General features: G+C 40.0%; 1 protein-coding gene and 1 long non-coding RNA gene across 2 annotated transcripts; one reads left to right on the forward strand and one right to left on the reverse strand.

Moving 5' to 3' along the window:
* Nucleotides 1-1,155: 1,155 nt before the first annotated feature.
* On the forward strand, nucleotides 1,156-8,440 carry reep5 (receptor accessory protein 5). The gene is made up of 5 exons (XM_089020222.1): nucleotides 1,156-1,375; nucleotides 1,577-1,670; nucleotides 6,836-6,974; nucleotides 7,439-7,607; nucleotides 8,206-8,440. Exons 1-5 carry the CDS (start codon nucleotides 1,258-1,260, stop codon nucleotides 8,253-8,255), a joined length of 570 nt encoding a protein of 189 aa, XP_088876348.1. The 5' UTR covers nucleotides 1,156-1,257; the 3' UTR covers nucleotides 8,256-8,440.
* LOC148884362 (uncharacterized) lies at nucleotides 1,709-9,930 on the reverse strand. Its single transcript, XR_016118249.1, has 3 exons — nucleotides 8,665-9,930; nucleotides 5,668-5,805; nucleotides 1,709-5,465 (listed from the first exon to the last, which is right to left on the reverse strand). It is a non-coding gene; the product is annotated as an uncharacterized LOC148884362 (long non-coding RNA).
* Between the last annotated feature and the right edge of the window lie 681 nt (nucleotides 9,931-10,611).

The following is a 10,611-nucleotide window of genomic DNA, read 5'->3' on the forward strand; positions in this document are numbered from 1 at the left end:
GCGTTCATCTTCCTGAATTAACAGAATAAATCAATCAATCAATCAATCAATCAATCAATCAATCAATCTCGCCGTTGCCAGTCCTTTATTAATTTAGCAACGTCATCGCCGCGCTCCACCCAAAAAAAGAAAAAGAATAGAGGCGTGGCTGCATAAAGCAGAGTGCTCGCACTGTTTTCGATTATGCCCTAAATTTTGACTGACAGGATCACTTCTTTATAGAAAGAGTAAAGTGGCACCTTGCGGCCCGGTAGTGGAGTAGTGAGCACGCCGGCTTTGCAGTGCAGAGGTCGCCGGTTTGCGTCCTGCTCCGCCTCCTTGTGGAGTTTACATGTTCTCCATGTTTTCTCCGGTTCCCTCCCACGTTCCAAAACATGCATGATAGGCAGATTGAACGTTCCAAATTGTCCCTCGATGTGAGTGTGACTGGTCGTTTGTCTCAGTGTCCCCTGCGATTGGGTGGCTACTAGTTCAGTGTCTGTGTAAGGCTGTAAGCTCTCAGTCGTACAGGAGTGGTCCATCGATGTAAAGGTTTCTTCAGCCATCATATGTACTTCTTTGAAGTGGTCGGACGTTTCGCTTCTCATCCAAGAAGCTTCTTCAACAAACTTTAGTTCATCGACAATTCAGGGTGTCACCTTGCTTAGTGCCCGAAGACGGCTGGGATAGGCTCTAGCACCCCATGCGCCCCTAATGAGGAATAAGTGGCATGGACAATGGATGGATGGATAAAGGTGCACCTGATTTGAAGCACAGTATAGTATTTCTTTATTAGACTGATTGGATGGCTAATGGTACCTAGAGTATAACCCCAACAATATAACATTGCCCTGCTGCATCCACTTAAAACGTGCAACTATTCTCTCATTTTACATAAAACCAAATAGCTTACATTAAACCACATGATACGATGAACAGCGCTTACATATAATAACAATAACAACAACACAAATAATAATAATTTGTAATAATAATAATAAACTCAATACTAATAATGATACTACTAATAATCATATTAATAATGCAGCATACGAGCATTTATGAACTGTGTCTCAATCTAAAACTTAGAGCTTGATGTATACACGTTTATGAAACAAGCAGGTAATTTTATTATTAAGACATCCACCGGAAGTACTTGTTCGTGGCCTATACAAACTGAAGCTTTGCAACTAACGGGAGTGTTCGGTTTCACGAGTGTCGCATTTTCCCATAGAACAACTTCCTAATTCATCCTTTGATCGTTAAGCGAGAGCAGCCATGGCGCAAGCACTTAAAGAAAGATTTGAGAAATTCCTCCACGAAAAGAACCTCGTGACTGATGCCCTTGCTAAAGTCGAAGCAAAGACCGGGGTTAGCCGGACGTATATCGCTCTGGGTGAGTGTTGACAGAACAAGGGATGGACAAAAAAGACTGCATTGTCGAGTCGACGCGGTGACTGTCAGGGCGGCTTTTAACGTTTCGATGTCGATAATGATAGTATATGTTTAAATGTGTTCAAGCGTTTTTAAATAAAGAAATTTAGTGCATTACATGTATAAAGTTATTTGTGTTGAATAACTGTTGGTTTTGTTCCAGCAATCGTTGGCATCATCGCAGTGTACTTGGTCATTGGTTATGGAGCCTCCTTGCTGTGCAACCTCATCGGCTTTCTTTACCCAGCTTACATATCGTAAGTCGACCGGGCAATATCGAGCCGCGGCCACCCACCCACGCACGCACGCACGCACGCACACATTCGGTCTAGTTATCATCGCTGCCTTCAATCCAATACATTTTTATGTTGGTACGGTAATCAATATTCAGTCGATATGCAAAAATTGGATCATAGTAGCGTTTTTACCTTTTTCGTGTTCCCAATCATCTATCATTTTGAATATCTGCACTTTTATGGCAACACATGTCTTGTGACTCACACAAAATAAAAAAGATCGCTTCATAAATTGCGCAATTGTATCCTAGATCTGTTTTGACATGTAATAAACTGGTTTTCAAACGGTCATGACTGTATTTTAGTGATGATTCGTAAATTGTTTTTAAAAAATGAAAGAAACAAACATAAAAATCAACAAATACATATTGGCATATTAGCCCATTTAAACTGAGGACGGGCACATATTCCACTTTATTAATGTGATCATGACATTTTTGTCTGTTTTGCATCACTGGTATGCTTCAGTAGTGGCATTACAAAACTGCAGATCTTGGGCAGATAGGGAACACAAAACAGTTTTCAGTTCTTACATATGCTGACTGAGTTTGTGGCGTCACACGTGTGTATGATTTTGAAGTGCGCCTTTCAATTCCTTGATCTCCTTGATGTGCGTCTCACCCTGACGCATAGCACACGCTTGAAAATTGTATAAAAGGAGCTGCCGCGGGACAAAATTGTGATTTCGTATAACCGACCCGGTGAGGAAAAAAAACGGACCATCCCCAATATAGAGTATACAGTGTATAAAATATAAATTGGTCGTGTGGTTTTCTGAGTTACAATTGTAAAGTACATACTGGGATATGCAAACCCATAATTCCAATGTCTACTTGAACTTGTATTATTTGCATTCAAAATGTAGACTCTCAAGCTAGCAGATCAACATCAGAGAAAAGACAGTTCTGACAAAAATGTGGAAAGTGGAAAAAGCTCTTGAAGAGTTTCTTCAAATAATCACGTGTGATAATAAAAGTTTTTTAGTCAACAACCCTGAGTGTATTTGCACAGGGAAAATAAAAAAAAACAACTCAACTATTATGCTGTCGCCGGTGCATTCATGACTAAAACTAGATTTTCTTTTATGAAGTTTTGGGGGGGGGGTTCATGTCTTCTATTCGGTAAATTATATTTAATAGCAAGTCATAATTGCTGTCAGATTTTACCTAAAATCCTTCTCCAGCCGTTATGCTTCGTGGGTGTTTAGTGATACCTACATAAAAACAATGTGATATGGATTCATTTATATTGCGCTTTTCACAACAGCTGCAGCTGTAGCAAAGTCCTTAATCAAATCCAGGAGGACTAAACTGCCACGAAGCCACATAAGCGTTTGGATAAGACACGTCAAGTTTGATGCTTTACGATCGATGGGAGTATTTGTTTTTTTTCAAAAGGCCTGAAAAGTTCATGAAATTGGAATAAACATGGCACAGATGTTAAAAGGCCTTTTTATAGTTGCAAAGGTTGCAATTTAGGGGGCAAAAATTGGTTAAGTCATTTGTTCAGTGTCTCGATAAAGTGCTCAAGAAGTGCGTTCCATGTGTTTCTCAAAACATGAAACGCAGTGGCGGGCCGTGCATATCACCCCTCGGCCTTCAGTAGTGCTACATCTCAATCGATCCAAGCTGCGACTGTAAATAAAAAAGTGTGGTGTGATTTACTCGAGGGTACCGTTAGCCAGGAAATAACTAGTGAAGAAAGAAATACTGTCATTAAACTGTTCAAGTGTTCACCATGAACATCAGGGTCAGAAGTCGCACTTTCACAGCGCAGACAAGATTGAACAACACAATTGGGAAACATTTCCGACCTTTCTTAATGATTTTTCTTCTTGAAATGTCCATCTTGAAAATGGCCTTAACAGTGAATCTGCAACCAAATCAATTTCTTTTCCTCCTTCAGCTATTGTGGGTTTACAAAACCGCAATTAAATGAGCACAACAATGTACTTGTTTATTCAGCTCACAAGAGATCATCATACAGTGAGCTAGCTCTGTCCAAGTATGCTCTCGTCACCAGCGGCTGGTGATACAGTGATACCTCTGTTTTCGACCATAAGCCGTTTCAGAAACCTGTTCGAAAACCGATTTGTTCAAAAACCAAAACAGGACTTTCCATTCAAATCAATGTAAAAAAATCTTAATCCGTGCAGTCTAGAAAACAACTTTTTAACTATTTCACAGCATAAACCGGATAAAAACTTAATAATAGAGCAGGTCATGTGTAAAATTCCATAAAAACAAACTAATGTTTTATTTTCACCAATTTTCAACATCAACATTAAGATCTGCAGAAAAAGCTCTCTGTCTGCAACGGGGCATGTTGGCACATATCCCAGCTGTCTTTGGGCAATTACAGGGCAAACTAACTTTTCAAACCATCCTCTGCTTGCTTTAAAATCATACTATTCAGGACATCTTAACCAAATATGTCTGCATTTTTGCAAAAATAAAAAACAACAATATTAATGTGTCGGTCAGGAAGTGATGTATAAGGAAGCAGAGGGTAGTCGAGTGATGCATTCAGATGCACTCAGTTTGGTTGAGAACCAAATTTCAGTTGTATACCGGGGCATAAAAAATATGACATTTTTGGTTGAAAACCGAATCGGATTAGAACCGAGACGTTCAAAAACCGAGGTTTGACTGTATTATGATTGACTGATGACTAGCCAATCATAGTTTGCAAAAACTCTGACATTACCCAGGCCTGCTAGAAGGATCTGCGCGTCACAAACTCGAAATCTGATTGGTTAAAGCAACAGACATTAGTTAAAGGACCACCGACACCATTTTTTTGTTTCCTAACTGACATCAGAAAAACGTTTTATAACATCTAAAATACCCAAAACATGCAGGCTGATATTTTTAGTCAAATGCAAAACACCAATAAAAATGAGTTAAAGTGTCCCAAAACTACTTCAGAATGACCTCGGAAATGGCGAGTTTCAGAAGGCCCCGCCCCTTGTTCGTGACGTCACGCCAGGGCGTCTTGCCTTGCTCTAGAATCAAAACAATGGCTTCAGATTCGGAGAAGATGCTTTTTTTTTTTTACTCATCCAGTTCATATGATTCAAATAGTTCTGAAGAGGAAAGCATACATGTTTGCAATCAATTGAAGAAGTCTTTCCGTATCATTTTCAGACCAAACAAAGTACCCAAAATGCATTGTTTGTCGCTTTCCTGATCAGGGGCGTTCCTGACGTGACATTACGTCAGGAATCGTGACCAACCCGAAAACAAGGCTTCCTGAATGTTCAGCGCGAGTCTTAAAACGTAAAATATAGCTATATGCGGTGGAATCTTTGTAAAATACGCTCAGTAGAAGTCATTTGAAGTGATTGTACAAATATGGACGCAACTTGTCCGGAGGTGTCGGTTGTCCTTTAAAGCAACAGAATCATTGACAGCACATCTAATGCGACAGGGCCTACAGAAATGATTGTGAAGGCCTCCTTAATCAGATGTTTAGGCCAGCGTAGAAGGCCTTTCAGGCTCTTGAGTTTTCACACAGAGCAGTTGCTTTTGTTGATTTTGAGTAAACGTAGTCTCTCACCAGCTGTGTGTGTGTGTGTGTGTGTGTGTGTGTGTGTGTGTGTGTGTGTGTGTGTGTGTGTGTGTGTGTGTGTGTGTGTGTGTGTGTGTGTGTGTGTGTGTGTGTGTGTGTGTGTGTTTGTACTCCTGTGGGTGTGACTGCGGATCTGACCCCACCTTCACTATAAGTCGGTGTATTGACACAGGTGGAAGAATCCACCTGAAAAAGGAATCACGTCTCAATATTCACGTTACCCAAGCCTGTCAGATGACATACACTCATGTCAAATTTGGTTAAACGCTCTTCACACACACACACACGGACGCATACACACACACACACACACACACACACACACACACACACACACACACACACACATATACTGTAAACATAAATGTATAGAAATTCCTCGTCTCACCGCTTGGGTGGTGTCCGTCCTCCATTTTAGCTCAGGCCATGTAGCTTGAGGGTTCTGAGGGAGTATCCGTGTTGTTCCCAGCACTGCGCTTTTCTGGACCGAGAGATCCAATGTTGTTTCGGGGATGGTGTCCGGTGTCTGTTTAGTCACAGAGGCCATTCATCTGATCAGTGTGTAGCTGTTAAGTACCAAGCCGAGGTGTATTTCATGTTGCAAGTCAGACGACCGTGTAACCGAATGCAAAGATCTTGTTTGAGCGGAAAACCATATATTACAGTGTCAAGTCAAAAGTGTGTCAAGACAAAAATTACAAATTATTTTTAAAACAAGCGGGGGAGACTATAAAGTGCTTCATAGTATTAGGTGCACCTTCAATGAATGGTTTATTTTAAAACTGTTTTCAGATATAAGGCGCACAACATTGCATTATAAGGCGCATAGAATATGATCCAATCGCCACTGCGGTTGCATTATGCCTCCACCAAATGGCTTTATTAATATAGAGCTTTCATTTTCACATGTAAGAATGTTTTACATAACATTTAAAATGCTGCTTTCAATAAATCAGAATATTGATCCATGTAGAACGGGCATTGAATTATCAGGGGTGCTTTCGGCTTTTGAGAAAATGGCCTCTAGTTGCTTTAAATACAACAATATATTTACGGAATGCTCTCCCTCTTTGTATGATTGTACCAGTCCTTATGTATGTATCTGTTTGTTTATTTATTTTTTATGTATTTATTCATTTATTTATCTGTTTACATGTATCTCTATTTATTTCATCTATCTGTCCGTCCGTCTATGTCTATCTATTGCAAGCTATTTGCTATCTATTAGCTATCTGGCTGGCTAGCTAGCCATCTAGCTAGCCAGACAGCTAGCTATCTAGCTATCCAATATCTAGCTGGATGGCTATCTAGCTCGGTATCTGTTAGCTATCGATTGGCTAGCTAGCTAGCTTTCTATCTGTTTGAGTTACTTCTGGGTCCGCAGAAAAACTTATCCTGTGACTGTAAAGTGACTGAGTTTTGAAAGGTGCTTATAAATGACATTCTTTATTATTATTATTATATACTTGTAGTGAAAAGCTACAGACAAGTAGTCTAGTGAGACACACAAGTGATAAAATATGAAAAATCCTGACGTTTGTACGTCTCCTCTGTAGCATCAAAGCCATAGAAAGCGCCACCAAAGACGATGATACGAAATGGCTGACTTACTGGGTGGTGTATGGACTCTTCAGTGTGGCAGAGTTCTTTGCAGACATCTTTCTCTCATGGTTCCCATTTTACTACATCGGAAAGGTAATGGAGCTGTCGTTTGTCGGTATTCTGTCTCACTTTAATGTTACCCTTTGATTTTCGGTATTCACGCTAATGGCTGAGTATGATTGACGCATGTGGTCAAGGACAGATAAGGAGTGAGGTGCGCCAACTCGAGGAGTGCAGACCTCCACCAAGGCTGTTCACACATATTTTCTTGGGTTACATTGCAAGCCAATTTCTTGCTCTTTGAGATTCACACTCTAGTGACTTAAACGGTAAAGATGGAACATCAACCCATTTTGGCTACGGTGTTAGCGTGGTCTACCCCCATGCTAATTTATCAATATGGCAGAAAAGCGCCTAACTTTCAGTTGGAAGATTGTCGATCAATGTGCTATTTATTTTTTGTCATATCCTGGTTAAAATATCAAACAAATTGTTAGCTTGCTAGAATATAGCGTTTAGTCACTGGCATTTTTATGAGACAGTCCTTGTCTTCCCAGTGCGCCTTCCTGGTATGGTGCATGGCTCCGACCCCTTCCAACGGCTCGGTCCAGATTTACAATCGCATCATCCGCCCCTTCTTCCTCAAGAACGAATCCAAAATCGATGATGCGGTTAAGAATATCAAGGATAAGGCATCAGAAGCTGCTGACAAGTTCAAAGATGAGGGTGAGTATGAAGGAGGAGTCCGATATGGGCAAAACCTGTTCATCAGATCAAATTAGAAAAACATTAAGAAACAAATGTTTTTCTAATTTGAATAATTAGACGGGGGCAAAAAAAGTATCTAAAATTGTCTTTTATAATAAAGGGAATACTTTAACTGGGGTGCTTTACTTTCTTCAATGATTCACATGGTTCACATACATAACAGTTAAAAATGAAATGTATTACTATTATTAAAACATAAAGAGGGAATTAATGTCTTCAAAAGCAGAATTTTATCGTTGTAAATGTCTGAAATGTCAACATAAATGAAAATGACAATTTAAAGGGGCGGTCCTTGTGTTGTCATATTTTTTATTTACTTGTTCTTTTGACTTTTATTATGTAGACATTAGTAAGAAATATTGTGCAAAGTCAATTCTCTGTCTTTATTATTATTATGAATATTTACAATTATTACAACTGCTCATCTTTCCGTTGCTAGTGATGGGCGAATAATATATTTCTAAAACAAAACAAAAAAACAGTGTATGCATTATCTATGTTTCATTGACCTGTGTTTCCTTAGTCACCTTGCCTGTCTGTGTGTGTGTCACCACAGCTAAGAAAGCAACAGCGAACATCATGTTTGAGGAGAAGAAGAGCTCCTAACCAGGACCTCCTCAAAGAGGACCGTCTGTGCAGCTGTTCCAAAAAAAATAATGTTGCCTTGTATTTAATGGATTGTCTGTTCTGGTGTGTAACGTCAAAGCCATTTCCCTGGTCAGTTTACTTGTTTGACAGGTGACTGTATTTTCCCCCCATCCTGAATGAACCCAATAAATGCCAAACTGGAATGGTGTCATGTTTTCTGCTGTAATGTGACAATATAATAATACTCAAGACTGCTACATTGTGTAAAAGTTGCATTTTTCAACACGGGAGCTAGTTTTGAAATGACCAGGTCAAAATGATCTACCCATTATATTTATTAATAAATATATTGCCGAGTCTTGCAACATAAGTTGATGTATAACCGCATATGTAGCACAACATAATTTAGTATTTGTTTTGCCATTACCTGAGTTCACGCCGATAACTGGCAGACGAGACAAACGCACGTGGAAAAAAAGTCCCACTCCCATTCCATATGAAAGTGCTGCTTTTTTTTCTTCTGACTTAGTCTAGCTCCCCCACTCGTTTTCATACCCTATCTTACGTTTAAGAGGATAAAACCGAGCGCAAATTAGGATGTTACTAACGACTAGCTTGTTAACTTTGCGTTGTTTGAGCACGCAGAGTGTACCTAAATATGATTGGCTGTCCCGTGTACCAATCAAGCAAAGGGATGGCTGATTTGCTAACGTCGAGTTTTTTTCCCCCAAAATAACTCAACTTCACATGGCCACTATCGGACTTTAAGTCCTTTTTATTTGGGTTTTGCATTTGAATAAAAATATCATACTGCGTGTTTTGGGTATTTTAGATGCTCTAAAACGTTTTTCTGGTGTCAGTTAAAAAACAAAAAAGTGACGTCGGTTGTCCTTTAAGTTCAAATCTAGTTTTGAATTACGGTTTTGTTAAACTGTGTCTTCGAGTTTTCGGTCAAATCAAAGACGTTTTATTGTCTTGAAGTTACTTAGAGATAAACTCCACCTGTCTCTCCCAACAATCTTGCAGGTCGAATAGGTGACGTGAGACCCCCGCGCGCGCTGGATTAAACCTTCCAATGGCGCTTTATGAAAGGGTACCTGACCACCATCGACCGTGGCGGTTCAAAATTACATTTTCTGGTAGATTGGGGAGTGTTTCTAAGAGAGGTGACGTTTAGTTCACATGAGCGGTGTGGTCCTTTTACTTTGTGTCGCATTTAAGTGACGTTGATAACAGCAGCCAATAAAAATCACCACCAGGTGGTATCGCTTTGGACCAATCACGTGCGGCTTCAGCCGAAGGATGGCGGGGGGAGAAGTTTGTAAATGTAATTCAAACACGCAGTTTATTTCTTACACGCGGCAGTTACGTGACGTCATCTTCATAAGACGTCTCCGTTACGTGAGGTCATCTTTACTGGACTGTTCTGCTTCTTCTTTTCCTTTCGGCTTTTCCCTTCAAGGGGTCGCCACAGCAAATCAGTGTCCTCCCTCCATCTTTAGAGGTTTGATCCGCATGTTTGTTTTGGCCAAAATTTTACGTCGGGTGCCCTTCCTGACACAACCCTCTGTATTTATCCGGGCTTGCGACCGGCACAAGAAGACTTATGTCCCTTTGTGGCTACAGAACAAGCAACTCGCTCAGTAAAAGGCTCCCAAACACAAAATGGTCATCGGCACAACATTCAAAAAAATCAAAAACTATACTCACCATTTGATGACAATGCTCTGATCTTACGTCTACTTGAAATGAAAACATAAGTGTCGTTTCATATCCCCATAACGACTCCACCGCCTCTTGCGTCGTTTAAAATAGGACGAGTGACTGCTGATAAATTTGAAAACACCCGTGATCCTCTTCGAGGACATGCATTGGTTGAACGTGTCTGATCGTCAGTGGTTCAAATTCATCTTTTTTTTCTTTTAAAAAATGCTTTGTCAGATTTCAAGTTATTTCTGTGTCCACTGTGGAGTTTTTTTTTTAATTAAAGAGGGCTACCAATTGTGTCCACGTTGTAAAACAAATTGGGATACATATGGTTTTCAGGGTGCATTCCCAAAGCCGTTTGTTTCTTGAACAACGATTGTGTAAAACCAGTGTTAATCTGGTTTATATTCACTAATCAAAATGGTTTCCTACGATCTTATTCAATTTGCAATTTACTAGTTCAAGTGGGGTTTGAAGCATGGAGCAAGTGTTCCCAAAACTTAAATGAAAGTTGTCGCGCTTGGAGCACAGCTTGTTTTCCAAGGCCATCCCCAACAGTGTCGGAAATTGTGTAGTCAGCCTTGTAAGTGGAAGTTACCAATGGAGTGACTGTGGGATGGAAGTTAAAGACGTTCCTGTTTTTGCACTGAGCAGCGCTGTATTTGAT

Source organism: Hippocampus bargibanti, linkage group LG18 (genome assembly GCF_051943395.1).
Source record: "Hippocampus bargibanti isolate YZ-2025 linkage group LG18, ASM5194339v1, whole genome shotgun sequence".
NCBI classification, from domain to species: domain Eukaryota; kingdom Metazoa; phylum Chordata; class Actinopteri; order Syngnathiformes; family Syngnathidae; genus Hippocampus; species Hippocampus bargibanti.

What these genes read in the sequence shown, in the direction of transcription:
- reep5 (XM_089020222.1), top strand. Translation starts at nt 1,258, where the DNA reads ATGGCGCAAGCACTTAAAGAAAGATTTGAGAAATTCCTCCACGAAAAG. An exon ending in CATTTTACTACATCGGAAAG is followed by an intron (nt 6,975 to 7,438) that starts GTAATGGAGCTG and finishes TTGTCTTCCCAG; the next exon opens with TGCGCCTTCCTGGTATGGTG. An exon ending in TGACAAGTTCAAAGATGAGG is followed by an intron (nt 7,608 to 8,205) that starts GTGAGTATGAAG and finishes GTGTCACCACAG; the next exon opens with CTAAGAAAGCAACAGCGAAC.